The 20,020-nt window shown below is 35.9% G+C and overlaps 1 protein-coding gene across 1 annotated transcript in view; it reads right to left on the bottom strand.

Annotated features, from left to right (window-relative positions):
* SUZ12 (SUZ12 polycomb repressive complex 2 subunit) overlaps window positions 1–20,020 on the bottom strand; it is a 44,584-nt gene that overhangs the window by 11,077 nt on the left and 13,487 nt on the right. The window contains exons 5-10 of the mRNA XM_034790436.1: window positions 12,878–12,927; window positions 8,639–8,724; window positions 5,771–6,002; window positions 4,798–4,900; window positions 2,540–2,645; window positions 1,659–1,836 (exon numbers count right to left, since the gene is read on the bottom strand). Coding sequence (XP_034646327.1) covers window positions 1,659–1,836; window positions 2,540–2,645; window positions 4,798–4,900; window positions 5,771–6,002; window positions 8,639–8,724; window positions 12,878–12,927 — 755 coding nt within the window. The remainder of the gene's footprint in view (window positions 1–1,658; window positions 1,837–2,539; window positions 2,646–4,797; window positions 4,901–5,770; window positions 6,003–8,638; window positions 8,725–12,877; window positions 12,928–20,020) is intronic.

Raw genomic sequence — 20,020 nt, 5'->3', positions numbered from 1 at the left:
GGGGAAAAAAAAGAGAAAGTGTCAAGAGAAAATTCATTTAACTAAAATGGAAAGACAGAACAAAGTTTGGAAGATTTTTAATATCTAGAGCTCTGATCCTTAGAATTACTAACTCTTCCACTAACAGGTTGCTGAGGAGAAAGATGGTCAAAAGAGCAGTTCAATAATAAAAACACAAAAATCTGAGTATTAAAGCTTCACCTATATTCTATGAATACTAATTTACCTCAGACAATTACAAATGACTAAGTCAGCTTTGTTCTAATTTACCAACAGGACATCAGTACACAGTTTTACCGCTGAGCATTATGAGTAGAAATTGGAGCTACTGCAGCTCCTCTGAAGGCTGAGTTATTACAATTTTCAGAACTCCTCTTTCATGTAGATGGAAAGTACAATCATGATATTCCAAGAGTAAGTAATTTCCATCAGCTAGTCATATGCAAATTATCGAGCAAAAAGGGCAAAAAATTGAAAACCCTGACAAGTGTCTAAGAAACTCATTTTACTTGAACAGTAAATATAGTTCAGGTTTACAATACACTATATCAATTACACGTCAAGGGGATCATTACCAGTTCAATATCATTCTCAGACAATGTAAAAATTAGCTCTAGAGATTACAAAATCTCTATATTCTGATGAATGCCAAATGAAACATCCATCTCTTAAACTTTTATCAAAATGTATTCTGACTTAAAGCACCAACTATTTCAGACAGTGTTTTTCGACGATGTTAGAAACAACTGGGTGTTAAGTGTTACACAATTGTCATATGAATGCCAAATTCTGGACTAATGGGATCATTTTCACCACAGTGCATGAGTTGGATGAAATTTCAATTAATAAATTAGAAAGATTAAGGCAATCTAGGAAAGCAGAAAATCCTAGAAAAAGTATACTTAGGCCTGGTCTATGGGGGTGGGGGGGGAGAGAATGATCTAAGATACGCAACTTCAGCTACAAGAATAGAGTAGCTTAAGTCGACGCATCTTAGATTGACTTAGAATTACTTACTTTGCGTCTTTGCGTCGTGGGATCGACGGCCGCGGATCCCCCATCGACTTTGCTTCCGCCTCTCGCAGAGCTGGAGTTCAGCAGTCGACGGGAGAGCGATCGGGGATCGATTTATCGCGTCTACACTATACGTGATAAATCGATTCCCCGATAGATCAATCTCTACCTGCCGATCCGGCGGGTAGTGTAGACATACCCTTAGAGTCTACCACTACCTTTCCAAAGACTTATATCATATCAATATATAAGATAAGCATCTATCTATCTGCTTATGAATATTTAAACTGATCTCACCTGCTAGTCTTAAAATAAACTTATGAGAACAGCTATTCCACGTTCTGCTTACCTTAAAATTCCATTAAAAAAATCTTCAGTAAAGCAATTAAAATATAATAATCCTACAAAAAATAAATTAGGAAAACCAGTACATACACCATTTGTTTCAGCTGCAGTGGTTTTACATCATCTTTTATAGCTCCACTGGTGTAACAAGGCACCCCACAGGTTGGTTTTTTTAATTTAGTAATGCAGCAATAAGGAATTCTTAAAGTGAGCATTTCAGTGTAGATGAACTCAAAGAGACTGTTAAGACCCAAAAAAATCAGTGTCCCCAAAACATAAGAAACTGGGTGTTCACTTACCTATAGTCTGAGCAGGTTTTACAGAAGTAGGCTTGTTTTCTTGAGGGAGACTTTCTGAATTTCGTGTTGCAAGAGGTTTGGCTATAGGAGCTGTAGATTTATCATTTGTATCTCCTGTCCAACGAAGGGTAAACTGAAGTGTAGGCCCCTGAGAAAATGTTTCAAATGGAGGTAACCTCTGGGGGAAAACAACAACAACTCATGTTTTTACTTGGGAAAACATTGAAATTACTTTGCATGAAAAAGCTTTTATGGGTGATGTGACACTTCCCCCCCCCAACAAATGAAAATGTACAAGTGGCTTTTGATCATAATTGTAATCATTTTCTAAATTTATACTCTTGTACTCTCAAGGTAAGCATTTAAAAAAGTTTAAATTTAAAAATGCTAACACTAAGGGACAAATTGTGACTCTCCCTCCCTGTCTCCTCACACACTGGTGTGCAGTTACTCGAAAAGTTCTCACCTCAATGGTGTGAATAACGGCTCACCAATATGAGTGAGGGCCCAAAAGTCCATGATCACTACTTGGAATCGACACGAGCAAGCACTCAAAGAAGAAATGGAGAATTTCAACACAAGTTTAGTTTGTGTAGTGACCTTAATTTTACTGTAGTTAGAGTATTATTGAATATTTGTATTGTGGCAGTGCTTAAGAGCCTTAGTCATAGACCAGGACCCCACTGTGCTTGGAGCTGTACAAACAAAAAGGATTCCTGCCCCAAGAAGCTTACAATTTAAGTACAAGCCTAGAGACAATAAATGATACAGACAGAGGAATACAAGTGAACAATAAAACAATATTGGTCAGCGTGACCGGCAGCGATCTCAGCAGCTTAACTCTTAAGCATTCTGTAGAATAATGGGACAATGGTCTATACCTTCCCATCGAGTATAGTTTCCCATGTTGCTCTTTTCTTGCTAATTGGACACTCTTCCATTTCCTGCATTGCTACTTCATATTCCCCATCCAGAAGCTGCAAGCGCCTGGACACACAAAGTAACATTTTATTCACTGTCTGCTGAAATATATTTGACATTTTAAACACAAGTAAATATATTTCAATGAAACTTGCACATACAAATCTCTCAAAGTAGTTCATTTGCATGAAATGAATGCAACTCCCCCATAGAAGTATATTTGACAACACAGCTTGCATCTCAGCTAAAACAAAAACTATGATGAAAATGGGACACCTACTAACAATATGACAAAAAAATCCTAGAGAACACAAAACCACATGTGATATGAGAAAATAAGCATTAAATACAAAATTAATGCAATGATTAGAATCTTCCTGTAAATGAAAAACCTATTGACCAAAGGTCATCAAAAAATGCCCAAATTATCCATGTTCCAATATTAGATGTTCCAGTCAGGACATCAGATCAGGACTCCTAAGACTGAAGAATTTGTCCCACTCACTACCAGTGCCATTTTCAGAAGCCATCTTTCAAAGACACTGTTGGTTTAATGAATGAAGTTCTCAAAAAACTCCACAAAACACCTTTGTCTCCACTGGAATAGACAATTCAAGCATGATACTGTGCTTTTTCATTTCTGTCCAGACATTGACAATATTAGTAAGGACAATGCCAAAGCATGTGCATTAGATAATCTGTATAAGCATTTCATCTCAAACACGATTATTCTAAAGTCAGCCGCACAAGCCCGACTGCTGTCTAAGATTTCTACAGAAAAATATTTTATTAAGTTTATCCCTGTCACTCATGTTGAACAGCATGGAGGAGCAGCAGAGAAGTGACTAGGAAGTAAAATTTGAAGTCATATACTAGAAAATGTTTAATGGCAGCACAAGTTTCTATGACACTTCTGAAGGTATACAGAACCAACTATTGAGAAACTAATGTTTAACAGAAAACAAAATATTGTCAAGCTTCTAAGAGGGCACAGACTAGGGTAAAGAATGAGTACATGGCACTGCTCCTTAAAAATCTTTTGTTTGAAAAATTTGTTTGGATAGATATGTACTTGGACAGAATTACTGAGAGGAACAGACAAGAATTACTAAGGGACATACTGTATTTTAGGCAAATAATTTGTATGGCTATAGATTCAAGTTGCTTTTAACTAACATTCAGAGACTGATCTAGATGACCCACAGAATGCCATTTGATCCAACTGCAATAAAGGGAATTCTATATTAATAAGCCATACTTCCATCTAATCACAGCACACAGCTTGTGTCTCATCCCAGACTCCAATATTTTAAGGCTGTACACAAGCAGATCTCATCCTTTGCTATCACTCACATTTATTGCATGACTTTCCCCAAAATAAACACAGAATACTGGAGTATTCACTTACACAAAGTAACGGTAATGGGTATCTTCTGAAGCATTTAGATTGTAAATAAGTGCAAACTGCCTTTTTTAAAAAAACTAAGTACACTAACTAGTGTCATGTTATCTTAATAAAAACAAAATCATTTAATGAATGTTTTATGATAACCTAATAAAGCAAATTAAAGAAAACTGGGTTGTGTTTTTATTGAACAAAGCTGCATAATCAATGGTAACTGATATTTACAATGAGGCAGCACACACGCTTGTTGTTACTCAGATAAATAATATGCTTTTGATAGGAGAAATATGCAATTACTGTGGTGTTACTGAGGTAATGGATAACTAATCTATCCTTGAGATGACCACGGAATAGTATACGTGGCTGCATCATCAGGGTAAGGAGAAAGTTCCATCTCAACAAATAAAATATTAACTACTGTACTTAAGAGTTATTTTCCCAATTATGCAGTCACTGGTCCATAAGACTACAGAAGTTACACCTGTCTCTAACAACTGATGAGGGACACAGATTTTATGTTGATTATCCGCAGGATGATCTTAAAACTTGTTTTAGCAGGGAATGTTTTCTGCATTGGTTATAAAAGAATGTTAGATTTGAAGTGTCCTCTGTGAAATCTGCAAACTAGTTTTTCAAGGAGTTTACACTTTCATAGCAAAGCCCAAGCTAACAACACTCGTTTCAGCCATCCACTGATGTACACGTTGAAAACGTAGAATACAAAAATTGAGAAAAATGAAATTCAAAAGTAGATTTTCATTTAATATCAAAGTGCATGAGTAACAAAAGAAAACCATTTGATTTTCATATTACCTGTTTTTATCAAATACTGTCATTTGTGCCACAAAAGTCTTTTCTCCATCTTCACGATTCGAAGAATTACGTTTTCTTCTAGCAGGAAGCTCCTCATTGACATCTGCATTTCACAAATATTGCATACAATTGTTAAAAATGCAGGCAATTCCAGTAAACTGGGAAGTCAGTGTGAATAAAGACTCAACTATATACTGTATTTTAAGTTATAACATTGGTGTGATTTTTAACTAGTAACAGAGGCAAGGATTAATGTAATGTAATATAATCAATTTTTTGGGGGGAACTTTATCATTAATTGAATATTAGTAACATTTTAGGATACCCCATTCTTAGTGTGTTAATCACGTTTTAACTTGGTGTTAGATAAACTGGCTTACAGAATTTGAGCCCTGTTCTCCCTCCCTTTTCATCCTGTATTTTAACAATTAAAAGCAAAAATAAAAAAAAATGGACTATTTCTCTAAACTACCATTAAAGTGTTGATGTTTGTGGTATACTATAATTCTCTGATAAAATTAAGGTATTAGATTTAGTCAGTTTTATTTTAAAACAAGTTTGCTCTGTTAATGAAAGCCACAGCAGTATCTGTGGAATCCGTTTAGTTCAGTCACTAGTAACCTTCCAGCGGTGTTTTGGCAGGACGATTAATCAACAGCAGGAATGAAGAGATTCCAGAGTTCTGTTTTATATCAACTCTATGCCAGAGCTAGCCTTTACTATTGTATGCACATTACCATACATCTTGATAAAAGTTGCTATTACATGTGTATACTATACCAAAAGCCATTATACATGAGTATTTTAGTACTGTCTTGAGCAGACATCTTTATAAACTAATGAAAGCCAATTAAGTCACCCATATTTGATTCTGGATCCTACTGAGCATGACTAATCAACCTGAAGTTCTGAAAGATGATATACATACATATAAGCTAAACCTGACAAATGCAAGTTCAAAAACTGAACTTACCTATGTTTTCATTAGTCTCACCATTGATCATTCCATTAAATTCTCTTCTTCCTGGACGAGTTACTCTGAATAATAATGAGTACGACTTCACCATATGGCTGTTGCTAGGTTCAAACTCATTGCTGGAAACGGCGAGTGATGGGAAGTTGCCTGGCTTTATTTGGTTGATGTCTGGGTTCAAAGGCACCTGCTTTTTACCTGTAGGAACTTGCCTTATTGGACAACTGACATCCTGCAAGCATAAAAAAAAGTTTTTAAGGTTTGGGGTTTTTGTTAAAAATGGAAATTCCTCACTATCTTGAAAATATGTAAAATTTAACTATCTGCTCTACCATCATTTTGGAAATAATGGAGCTGCCTAAAACCATGCATCCTCTTGGTATGACTAGATTCAAATTTCAAGGAACTACCAATCTGAAACAGCAATCTCAGGTTTTGCATGCATAAACAGAAATTTGGAAAAGTGTAGTTAAAAATGGCATTTTATAAAGAGCAGCCATCTTTTTGGAAAAGTGATTAATTTGTTACACTATCATGCAGCATTCAATAAGACTAAAGTAGTTAGTCCCAATTTAATTCCATTTACTTAACAAAAGATTACATATTTTCATTATATATATTGTAAGGGCTCTCCTGTCTTGTCCTTCCAATATTGCAAAGTGCTCTTAATGAAATGTTTGGGAGATAAAGAACTACTCAACTTGGGTTTGCCATATGCAGTATCTCCCAAACAAATCATGAAGCACTTTGCCATATTGGATGTACAAGGCAGGAAACCTTTAGAATGATTAAACTCACAACAAAATTTATATTTAAAATAATAATCAACAGTAGCTCCCATCATTCTACTTGTCCACCCCTAAGTAGTAACAAACATTGTCGAATTACATGACAGATCTTAAAAGCAGGTCTGAATGTCTGGCATCTAAGAACATTCAGTCAAAGTACTTTCCCTAATTTTAAACCTAAATGGAAACAGATTTACAACTTGGCTTCCACATTTCCATAGTCATGAGGGATTTAAGAGTATATAAGGAAATGTCTGGTTAGGATTAGTCTGGTTTGATCCTGGATATCAATTATCTGGATGGCTAATTTCAAGAAGTGAAATTTGCTGGTAGCTGGGATGTAGCATTAAGTATAATTAAAGTAGCAAGCTAACTCAGAGAGGCTTCTGCAAATTACTGTAGTACACTAAATTTGTCAAACAAAAATATTTCAGAAAAACAAGGTAAAAAAAATGAACACAGAACGGAGCAAGGAAAGGGAGAGAAGAGGTTGCAGATGATTGGGGAATACAAAAGGGTTTAAGCTCCTTAGGACAGCAATTATCCTATAATTTTGTACAATGCCTAGTTTATTCTGCCTCTGGACATCACCACAATGTAAACAAAATACATGGAGATAAATTAGAAATATGGCTTTAGATTGGTGACGGGACAAAAACTGAAAATGTCTTTTACATAAAAGATGGTTGAAAAACAGCAAAATTAAGTGAGATGTACAAGGAGACTAAATTATATGAAATAAAGCTGAACATGTCTTTGAAATCTGAGAACCTCCACTAGAGTCATTATACTCTAAAGTAGGTTTCATTCAGGAGAAAAAAGCTTGAAAAGTTTTAGCCCACTTACTAGTCGGGGCATATACAAATGCATGTGGCGTAGTTAAAATGAATACGAGTGCTGGTGTGGCCACCAGCAAAGTCCAAAGCAGTGGCTTTGTGAGAAGCCCAGCTTCTGAGGTGGTAAGAAAGGGTGCTATGATTTATACCCGAGTCCTGTCCCTGGCCTCAATTTGGGACACCATCTTTTATACTGGGCTTCAGCCATTCGATATCTGGAAATCTGAAGCTTTAGAACTCCTCTACAAATTTTGAAAGGAGGTCTCCACTAATGTACTCTTTTTCAGCTTAACTGACGCTACAAAAGAAAAAACTGCATTTTTCCACTCTTCACCCACTTTTCATTTCAGGGCCTGACACTGTTCATAGCTATATGCAAACTCAGAAAGACATGAAGTATCACGGGATAGCCGTGTTAGTCTGTATCTACAAAAAACAACAAGGAGTCTGGTGGCACCTGCATCTGTAACTTTCACTCTATGCATCTGAAGAAGTGAGGTTTTTACCCACGAAAGCTTATGCCCAAATAAATCTGTTAGTCTTTAAGGTGCCACCAGACTCCTTGTTTTTTCAGAAAGACATGCTACATTTGGTGAGTTATCTTTAGAACAATACAAGCTAGTAACAGTGTTTTAAATGCACTAGATTTTTTTTTTTTAAATTGATGCAGTCTTAGCCCACCCACATTCATGAGGGAAAGTTTACCATTTAGTCAGATTTTTCAAGATCTGCAAGAAATCATCCTGAGAATTACAACTTTAGTTGAATAAAAAAAAATTGGGCCTCCTAAAATATAAATATACCCAAAAATATCTTGGCAGGCAAAAATTGAAAGTGATAAGTTAAATTTCCTTCCCAACACGTCTAGATTAAGGACAGCATCCATAAGTAGAACAGCAGGCAACAAGTTAAGTAGCTTTTCCTACAAGATTATTTTCAACAGTGCTCAGTACTGGTCAACTCTGCTCCTGCAGAAATCAGTGGTAAAACTCCCAGTGACTTCAGTCAGAGCAGAATAAAGCCAATGTTAAGTGCTTTTGAACATTCCATCCATAATCAACAGAAAGTAATTTAGACAGGTACTGTTCTCTAGTAGTAATGTAAGTTTAAAACAATTTAATCTCTTAACTGAAGCATCATGCTGTCATTAACTAACATTAACAACCTGGAGGCTAAAGAGATGTTTAGGAATCAATTAAGTTTTGCACTTTAACATTTATTAAATGTTTCTCAAGTCATGTTACCTTTCTTTTCTTGTGGCAAACTTTCACAAGCAGTACTTCTAGGGTTACGGAATTTTGTTCATTCTCTGAGTTTTGCAATGGCTTATCTAAACAGAAAAATATTTTAAGTCTTGAAAAAGTAACAACTCTATTCAGTGCCATAAGTTTACTGGAGATTTAATTTTTTTTTTTTAAACTCTGCCATTTTCAGAAACAAGGACTTACTGCAAAGTTCTGAAGTCACACCCACCCACTGAAATTTCAGTGCTTATATTGAGAAAGAACCTTACTTTATAATTGCTTCATTATTAGCAGATTAAAAATGTAAGAGTTAAACTTTCAAACATTACAGATCAACAGAAAAGGCCAAACTCACTTCCATTGGTCTTTTTTTTAGCTCTTGATTATTAGTAAAGTACAACTCTACTTTTAACTCTCCTTTTAAATAAAGGAAACAGCCAGTAAAAAACTGAAAAATTTACCTGTAACTGGAGTTATCCAAACAGGTCTCCCTCATAGATCCACATGCCAAAATACAGTTTAGATCATAAACACTTACCCAATACTGCTATAACTAAAAACTGTAATTGAGGGTACTGTACAGGTTCATAGTACAGCCCAGAGGCAGAGCAGAACATTCACCAACTACAATCTTCTAAAGCAATAGGAAAGAAAGGGCAAATGTGGATTTGTTAAGAAAAGCCAGAAAACTCCAGTTTCAGGTGAGTGACAAATTATTTCCCATAAAAAATTATTTACTCCTCCCAAATCTACAATTTACTTTGCATCATTGCCAAGGACCCAAATGCCATAAGTTAGAAATCTCAACTCTCAACCCCAAGAAGAGTGCCAGAGACTGAGAGAACTGAAAGAAAAAAAATGCGGTTTAAAATAATTTTACAATTCCTGTGCTACAGGTTTTCCAATCGATGTAATCTTCAAGGTGTTTATTACCAGCAGTATGATCAGCAATGCCAATAAAAATCTGTGTTAAAACACATTTACAGTATAAATAAAGGCCTCATCATGTGAATGTAAGATATTCTCTAACAAGAAAGCATTAATTTAGAATGTGTGTTTTGCATAAGAAAACAATTTCAAATTTTACTCTGTACATGATCTAAAGATGAACTTTCTGGAAGACAAGTTCAGTCTCTGGCAATATAGACTGACCAGTCCAGCACTGAACAGATCTAACGCTGTTCTCTTAAAACTGAAATTTAGAACCATCACAGAGTAAAATACAACTATTTCAGACAATTTGAGTGTAGTGTGAACTAGTCTATTTTACTGATCGCCTGGTTATTAAGTAAATTAACCTCTGCATTATATCAAATCCTTATTAAATTAACTGGCAACATTCCTGAAGTCCAATTCTTTTCTTCCTTACTCAGCTGAATAATTTTATTTCAGCAAGTGTATTTCAGAGCACTACTCATGGCTCTAGGTGCTTGTGTAAATACGAATATAAACTAAAAGATTAAAAAAATCCCAAACCCAGTAAACTTATCCAAGCTAACTCCAGCCAAAATAAAAACTGCCCACAGCACCCACTATATAAAAAAAAAGTATACACCTCACACCATGGCTTCATGAAAAGCAGTGAAACAGATGGCCTTACAATGTGCTTTCTGCATGTTGCAGCACTGAACTGGAAACCATATTCTTCACTAACTTGAGTTAAGATGCATCCCCAGAGAACATAATAGTATGACGACAACAAAGACAGATAACTGTAGAAAGGTCTACATAAAAAAAAAAGTTTTGCTCTTGACCAGCACAGATTTAAGAGATAGTCTTGGTCAAAGCTGCTACCTTGAACTATCAGTGACAGCTAGATGCTAACACTTAAAATTGCAGCAGTATATTCAGTTTGTGAAACTGAGTAACAATCAAAGGACTTTCATAATCTGCCCATTTCTTCTAGTTGCCACCCCCACCCTATTACCTCAGGATACACCCGTCTTATCTGTGTTAAGCTTAAACCAACTAGCCTTCACCCAAAGCCAAAATCTCAGACACCAAGTAAAATGTTCAATCACACCTATCAGAACAGATGAGATGGCAAAGAGTTGTGAGCATACTAGAGACCATGCCCTGTGTCTCCTAACTAACCTTCCTCCTGGCATTATATTCACACTGAACAACATGATCTGTTTTTAATTTAGTAACAATCTTGGTAGAGCATCTGAAAATTTTCATTACTTACAGAGACATTAGCAACCTTAAGAATTGTAATGGATTTACTTTCTTTTTAGTTTTAAAATCTTTCACCTTTAATTTGAAAATTAATCCTGTTCAGACAAGTACGCAAATGTTCACAGAAAGACATTCCTAACAAAGAATACCTACCAGCAGATATAAAAAAAAAAACCATAGCCGTGTTTAATTTGCAAAATAAAAAAATAGTTAGCATTATTCTGAGAGCTTCTGGAATCATTTTTACTATCACACCAAAAAAGCATGTCAATGGCTAGTCGGTCATAAAACTTTCTATATTTAGTATTCACTACTGCTCATGAGAGATGTTATTTAGGATGAACATGCAATCACATTGTTCTCACTATGCATAGTCCTCTACTGAAATAGCAGCACCAGCATATGAGGATTTTATAGTTAAACAGCACAGTCATATTACCAACAGTCATAGAATGACTTACAGCAAGCTTGAAAAATCTGCTCAAACCTACTAACACAGGGAGTCTAAGTCAAAAATTAAATTAAAAGACAGGGTCTGTCAGCAGGGCCCACAGAGAGCACCCGTGCATCCCCATTCTATACATCAACTATTTGAAGTTGTGTATAGTATGCTTCCCATTAAGTGTTGTCCATAGGCCACACCTGGGAGGAATGGATCATTAGGTGTCTGAAGCTAGACTACAGCACTCCTTCCCTCTGCATTCCTTCCCCCTGCCCCCATCCTCTGCCAGGCCCTGGGGAGAAACAATGATTTCTTTTGCTTCTGCTCTCACCACAGGGTATGGGCTCCTTGATCTCCTTGTTGCTTCCATGATAAAGCATTAGAGTAGAGGCAACAAGTTGAAAAATTCCTGAAGGAATAAACGGAAGATGAGTGAGTATTCCCAAATGGAATCAGGGCAGCAGTGGGACCAGCACTCTTCTTTGGATATTCCTCTTCAAATCCACAAAAGGAACACTCAGAAGTATTCCTAGATCAAGGGAGCAACACGCACTCACCAAAACAAAATTCCTATTTATCACTGGCAAAATAGTTTTTCAAATCCAGATGCTACTAACCATAATTTAAGTGTATTTTGGAACAATTTCCACGCCAAGTAAAGTATACAAAATGTTCAGAGAGCATAAATGTTTGCAGACACCATTACCCATACTAAAAATATAGATATTTAAGTGAGCTGAATATTTTTTGAATAATACAAATAAGGTCATTAACAGAATACGTGTTCATTTAAAAGTTGGAAATAAATGTTTTAAAATAAAATATTTGAAAGTCATCTTCTTTTACTTATCTGCAAAAAACTGAGTTCGGGTATGTAAGAGTTAATAAATTAACAATATCTAAAGCACCATAAAGAACACAACTTCCTGTTTTAACTAAAGGAGAAACAGAACCACGGACTCAGGTCTTGCTAGTTCAAGAATTCTATTAACTTTTTGTGACGTTACAGCTGCTCATTATACATACAGATATTTACAATAGTAAATCATTAGCAAAATACAAGATTATTTCAGTTCATCTTTAAAGATCTAGGTATAGCATTTTCAGTCTCATTTCTGGACTATATTTTATATCAATGAAAATATTCTTCCAACTTTGTGGAACATCAAAATATGAATTTAGTATTTCTTGATTTTTTGTTCCACTTCAAATTCCCAAGAAAACCTGAAGAATTCCATATGGATACTTGCTTAAAGAGAACAATTCAACTCTACTTTTATCTATTAATAACTGTTTAAAAGCACGACAAAGACTTTAAACTTTTAATAGAATCTGCATGTACTGAGTGAAAGTTTGCAACTTTTTATTGCTAGTATTAATGTCACAAAGCACTTATCTAAAGTACACATGAGAAGGTACACATTTTTCTACTGTAAGAAGTAAAATATTTAAGTATCGTGCTAGTGGGATAGTTGAGCTCAAAGCAATTAAAAAATACTGTACAAACATCTGGGATTTTAATATATGGCAAATCTATTCAGCTCAAGTGTACTCCCAATACTGAACTTAAGAGGTTTATTACACATTATAATCTAGTTGTATAATGAATTTTGACATACCATTTTTATGGAAGAAACCAGTAAATGTGAGTTGCAGATGGGCAGACAAGCTAAACAGGAAAAAAAAGTTGTTAGAATAAATACATATTTCCGCCTAAAAAAAAAATCCACAGGTTATTCAGTACATTATTCCTCAAAATCAATCTATAACCAGAATCAGATCTATAATCAAGAAGTGAATAAACTGTCTCCCAGTCACTTAGTAACTTCTAAAGCTTCAGCATATTTAATATAGGAGTTGGATGCAAATTTTAAGACAAACTTCTTTGCATATAGAAAGGTACCCCTGCATGGATCAGCATTTTCAGAAGGCAGAGGGTTTGACCACTACCTTAATGAATACTCAGTACCTGAAGACAAGGGTTTGAGGGTGTATTTTGTAATATACTACACACAAAATCTATGCTAAAAGAACATTCTGATTGAAATGTCAGGCACTCAAAAGTTAGGAAGTGACAGAATTAGAGTTGCCTGTGCATATGCACTATGATACAGTCTTATATTACATAATCACATACTATATTTTCCCTACAGGGCCCCAGTATTAGTGCACAGGATTAACCTGCTCTGGGGATGAATCAGGACTGCGTAAAAAGAGAGGCTGCTATCTGTAAAATCCCAACTTCATCTGCTGAAGTTAGAAGACGTGTGGTGTATAAGGCAGGGGACTGCAGGAACAGAAAGGACTGTCTCATTGTTATGGCAGTTGAAAGCTGCCATCCCAACTTTCCTGTCACCTTGCCTCCAAGTCCCAGCCCTCCCCCCCCCCAAACAGTCTCATCCTCCCATTTCCCCTTCCCCAGACTCCTTGTCACAATTTACTCCATTCTTTCTTCCCAGTCTGGCTTTTGTCCCCTCACCATTCCAATCACACTGCTTCCTCCTCCAGCCTGGGTTCCAGCAAGGTGGTTAATTGAGTGACATGACAGGCTCCCTGCTCACAGTTCCACTGGCCAGCTCCAGCCCGCAGCAGCCATTACAGAGAAAGTCTGTCTTTCTCACCTGTAGCCCTGGGCTGAAGCAGACTCAGTCACTGTGGCAATGACACATGCAGTCTGGTGAGCACAAGGAGCTGTGAGAGGCTCAAGCATGCGCAGTGAGAATAGGATCTTCTGAGATTTAGCTGCTAAAATCCAAGAAGTCTCTACTAAGCATACGTGAACTACAGTTTTTCAAAGGCTTACTATAACTTGATAAAATTTGGGTCTATTTTCATGGGATAGCAAAAGGCACAATTATGAAGTCAGGTAAAATTATTAGCAACTGAAAACTGAATCTTATGACAAATGATGGTCAACCTTAATAGGTGGGACTAGCAGCCCCGCCTTTAATACACATACACCCTCCCACACATGCAGTTAATGGTTTGATTACTGTGTATTTTATTTTATATTACTGTAGTTTATTATCCTACTTTTAGTATTGTACTACTTTAAGATTTGGATAAGGTGGATTTACTAAACTCAATGAGGTAATTTAATACATTTGGATAAAGGTTGAAAAATTAATATGAAATTATTCTGGAAATAGCTGTCACTCTATGACCAGAGGTTAAAAATCTGAATATGCTTAAGTCCTCTACATATAGAATCTATAATATTTGATGAAATATTGTCATATTGGATAGTGTCCCATATAAGTCACAACAGCATTAAAAACATTTAATTTGGGGCAGTTGGCCATCCTGAATAACTTCACTAAATTTTTTTCCCCCCAATATGGCCTGTGAGGCTCCAGAACCATTTATGAACCCAGCAGGAAAAATAAAATTGATTTATAAAAAAAACAGATTTAAATTGAAATTTTTTTATTTAAATACTTTCCCCCCAAAGCTATTTAAAGTTAAATCTGAAATTATGACTATCTATGTTAAGGTCTAAATATACTAGAATATTAAGCAATACATACTTGCTGCCAAACTTTTAATGAAAATCAAACCACTGAACTGGTGGAAGTCATTGGCTAAGCCAGTGGTCTCCAAAATGGGGTGCGCGCACCCCCAGATGGTGCGCAAGAGGATCCTTAGGGGTGCGTGGTAGGAGGAGCAGCTTTTTTTTTTTTTTTGCGCGCGCTTGGGGTGGCAAAAATGGTAGAGCTGGCCCTGCGGCCTGGCAGGGGCTGCATGCTAAAAAGTTTTTTTATTGATATGGGTGCGCGATCAAAAAAGTTTGGAGACCACTGGGCTAAGCAACTAGAACCAGAGTTTGCTGAAGTGCTAAACCAGCTTTTGACAGCAGCAGCCTCTTCTGCAGTTGCAGAGAGAATATATTTTTCATTTCAGTTTATTCAGCTAGTTCAGTTCTGTGACTATTTCACTCAAATTAAAAACTGACGGGAAACTGAAAAAGCAGGAAAGCTTGTTTTCCCTCTTCCAATGTATGAATAAACCTAGCTATAAGAGAATGACATCTACTTGTCCTAAAATACTGAAGGACATGGTGACCAGAAACATTCAGTTCAATTCACTAACTATAGCAAATACTTGCTTAGTTTTAAATGCAGAATATATTTTGATACATTTTTATTCTTATGCATCTGGTATACTTAAAGTAGTTTTAATTAAAAAAGGTAGTTTTGTGCATTTTAAATTCTAATTTCCATCCAAGTATAGCTTGACAAATCACAAGTAAAAAAAAAAGTCTAGTAAATAAGAAACGCATCATTCAGCATTTTCTAACATAAAAAAAACAAAAATCAAGTATCTAATAGATGTTTATTTAAGAAATATATATATGAGAGAGCGCGCGCGCACGTGCTAGGTTAGCAAGAAGTACCACAATATTTACTGTAAAGGCTAAATTTCATTGTAAATCAACATGTTTTAACCCTTAACTCTTTAGAAAAATAATTAAAAAATAAAATTGAAAAAAAAATTTAAAATAGGTTTAAATCAAGATTTCCTGTTTGATTTAAATCATGATTAAAAATGGTGATTTAAATGGTTTTGAGTTTTAAAAAAAATCAAATCAACCCTAAAACACAGACTTTCTTGGAGTGCTCTGTCAGTGCATGACAAGTATTTCCTGAAATCCTCAAACTATTGATGTTTTAATAAGTACCCCAATTGCTTTAGTATTTACAAGACAATGCTTGCACTGACTTGTATATTACATCAGAATGAAAGAATGTGTTAGTGCCAGACTGCATTATCATCAGGAGGATGAGGACTTGATTTTATATTTTTAAAAGTTAAGGTTTAGTAGAGGGAGCAAAACAAAACATTTTGGTGTTAGGCCAAACAGAAATGTATTTTAAACTTGGATATTTTGATTCAGTAAGGTCACAGAACAATCCTTGGAAACCAGAGATCCATCTGGCTTATTTCAAGCAAGCAATACTTTTACAATTCACAAATGTAACCAAAACCAATTTAACTGGATTAGTGAATAAATTAATAGTGTTACTGATTTACACAATTCCCAAAATAAGCTGATTTCAATGCAGCACATGTGCTTCATAACCAATTTTCAGCTAATATTTTACAAAACTTTGCAAGCCATACTTTCCCTCAGAGGCCTATAAAGAAGAGTGCAAAAGCACATCTGAATGATTCTCAGTTTGTGAAAAAGCTTCTCTAATGTTCTGGTTGGTCACGTATGTTACAATCTTTCCATTGTCTGGCTCTGTTCCATAATTTATAGAAAGCATAAAATTTCATAAACCATTAAACAACCTATAGAAATGTTTTAGCTGATTATCAATAGTTTTTGCACTCAAGGAGAATATAAAGCCAGCATGAAGAACTAAATGTGACCTGCTCATCAGGATACACCATACCCCATAGCAAAATAATTACTGTGGACGTTCATAAACAGGGTTAATGAAATTCCACCATATTCCTTCCTAAAATAATAAGGTAGCTCAATGTCTAATTTAGGATAGGGAAGAAATTCTAATTTTCATTCACTGGAATTGCACCGAAAACCTCAGAAGTACAATGTATGCTTTAAGCAACAGAGGGTCCTGTGGCACCTTTAAGACTAACAGAAGTATTGGGAGCATAAGCTTTCGTGGGTAAGAACCTCACTTCTTCAGATGCAAGTAAGCCAGATGAATGTATGCTTTAGTGTCTTCCCATCATAGTTTCTACCAACTGCTTATATGTTATTCATTTGCTCTATTAAAGAATACAGATTTAATATTTGTGGATTGATAGAATATGGTGACGTTTTCTGTACTTATGATATCCATCAAATAAAACTGTTAAGCCTCTATTACAAATCTTGTTCATTAGAGTATAGTGCACCAAATGCTTAATAGTAGCAAAATGGTCACAATGTCACCAATCTCAGAATACTGCTGGAACCAAAATGCATTATCACCAGCAAAATCTTTAGGGGTCTGCAACTGAAACTATTAAGTGCAATTGTAATTACTGGGGCATCAAATACTTAATGAAAGGAGCAGTGTTCATTGCATATGTTGGGTGTCTGCAATATTAACAGCTGAAAGGGAATCCAACCCTTCCAATCTGGTACTGGAAAGTAAATAGAGAAAACTAAATTAAAATGCAAGTCTGCATAGATTACTGATTTGGGGATTTTTATTTTCAGTTCACCTATACAAGTCAAATTCAAGTGACGTATATGTTGTGCACATTCCAAGATGCTGACAGTAAATGGGACAGATATCAACTTACTTTCAGAGAAGTGTGATTTCTTTTATCAGCTACTGTCACAAAACACTAATTGAGAGATTAGATATTTTTAAATTGTTTACTTTTTGCATTTGAGAGTTCTCTGCAAGCAATCAGTTTCACTCTCCCTCTCAAGTTTGAGAGTCTTTCAGTACAGCAGAAAGCAGCTTTATAAAAACAGGAGTATAGCTATAAAATTACAGTAAGTTGCTCAGGATAGGTATAGGATGTGCAACTATTTTTAGCTATTTAAGAGACACTTTCATTTTCTTAAAGTTTCCAATGTTTTATACCTGAGCTATTTAAAAAGCTGATTTGCACTGTAATTTGTTATAAAAAGTCAGTCCAGATACACTTCTTTGGAAGTCAATTAAGCTATTATTAATTGGATATAGAAAACCAAAATAAAATTATGTTTCAGGGACCTTTGGCCCACTGTTGGCCAATTTGTCAATAACTGTTTGTGGTTTATGGAGACAACATACCAGTTACCTGAATATCTGTTTTTCTACAACCATCACAACGTCAAAATAAGCAGAATTTTGTCACTCCAAGTTTTAGATTTGCTATGTTGAACTTTGAAGTTTTCCAGTTATGTCATCAGACCTTGCCAAGTAAGAGCTGACATCTCAAATACTTATATTGGAGCAGGAAGATGCATACCTTACTCTATTTTAAATGTCTTCTGTACAAGATCAAAATGGGAACAAAATAAAGCTAATACTCTTAAAGCAGTGGTGGGCAACCTGCGGCCCATGATGGTAATCCACTGCCAGGCTGCAAGACAGTTCATTTACATTGACTGTCCGCAGGCACAGCTGCCCACAGCTCCCAGTGGCTGCAGTTCACTGTTCCCAGCCAATGGGAGCTGCGGGAAGCAGCGCGGGACGCATGGACACGCTGGCCGCCACTTCCCGCAGCTCCCATTGGCTGGGAACAGCAAACCGCGGCCACTGGGAGCTGTGGGCAGCTCTGCCTGTGGACAGTCAATGTAAACAAACTGTCTCACGGCCCGCCAGCAGATTATGCTGACGGGCCGCAGCTTGCCCACCACTGCTCTAAAGGATCCAAATGCTTTTCAAAAAAAATTAGATTCAAACCTTTAAAATTGTTTAGAAACTTTTAGTTCCACCTACATGAATCTACACAAGTATGCTTTTCATAGCTTCACATTTTAAACTCACCTGTTTGCTTACTTCCACAATGGCAAACTGCAAAACTTACTAAACTTAGCTATGCATTCATTAAATCCACCATTTCATTGCTTAATAGCATAACCTTCCCCCCCCCCCCCCCCAAATGCACAGCAACAATTCCCACTGGGCAAGTCAAACATGATGTTCACAGTTTAAGATCAACCTCCTTTCTTCTCTGCATAAAAAACATTTAAAATGTTTCTTTAAAGTGAAGTCCCCCCAGTCCCCACCACCCCGACATAATAGAATAAGAAAAGCACTGCTGAGGGAAGCATATAAATTTTTTTTTTTTTTTAAATGTACCTATGTGGGCTCAGATCAAACACAGAAAGCCTCAGACCAAAGGAGTTCCCCCCCGCCCTCCCCCCAGCAGATGAGAATAGAGGGTTATGGTGGAAATCTTGCAATCTTTGATGAACAGCTTTCACTACAATGAGCACCATAATAGAATAAGAAAAGGCCATTAAAGGTAATGAAATTAATAGGGCTGTCAATTAATCGCGGTTAACTCACATGATTAACTCAAAAAAATTAATTGCGAATAATTGCAGTTTTAATTGCACTGTTAAGCGATAGAATACCAAGTGAAATTTATTAAATATTTTTGGATGTTTTTCTACATTTTCAAATATATTGATTTCAATTACAACACAGAATACAAAGTGTACAGTTCTCAGTTTGAATTAATTTTAATATTTGCACTCTAAAAATGATAAAGTAGTATTTCAGTTCACCTCATGCAAGTATGAGTGCAATTTCTTTATTGTGAAAGTGCAACTTACAAATGTAGATTTTTTTTGTTATATAACTGCACTCAAAACCAAAACAATGTCAAACTTTAGACCTTACAAGTCCACACAGTCCTACTTCTTATTCAGCCAACTGCAAAGACAAACAAGCTTATTTACATTTTCGGGACACAATGCTGCCTGCTTATTATTTACAATGTCACCTAAAAGTGAAAACAGGCGTCCACATGGCACTTTTGTAACCGGCATTGCAATGCCTTTACATGCCAGATATGCTAAACATTCATATACCCCTTCACGATTCAGTCACTATTCCAGAGGACATGCTTCCATGCTCATGACGCTCATTAAAAAAAAAAAAAAAAAAAAAAAAAAAAGCATTTTAATTAAAATTGTGACTGAACTGTTTGGGGGAGAATTGTAGGTCTCCTGCTTTATTTTACCCGCATTCTGCCATATATTTCGTGTTATAGCAGTCTCGGATGATGACCCAGCACATATTGTTAATTTTAAAAACACTTTCACTGCAGATTTGACAAAACGTAAAGAAGGTACCAATGTG

Source organism: Trachemys scripta, chromosome 14 (assembly GCF_013100865.1).
Source record: "Trachemys scripta elegans isolate TJP31775 chromosome 14, CAS_Tse_1.0, whole genome shotgun sequence".
Lineage (NCBI taxonomy): Eukaryota > Metazoa > Chordata > Testudines > Emydidae > Trachemys > Trachemys scripta.
This window is presented reverse-complemented; position numbering and strand designations above follow the sequence as displayed.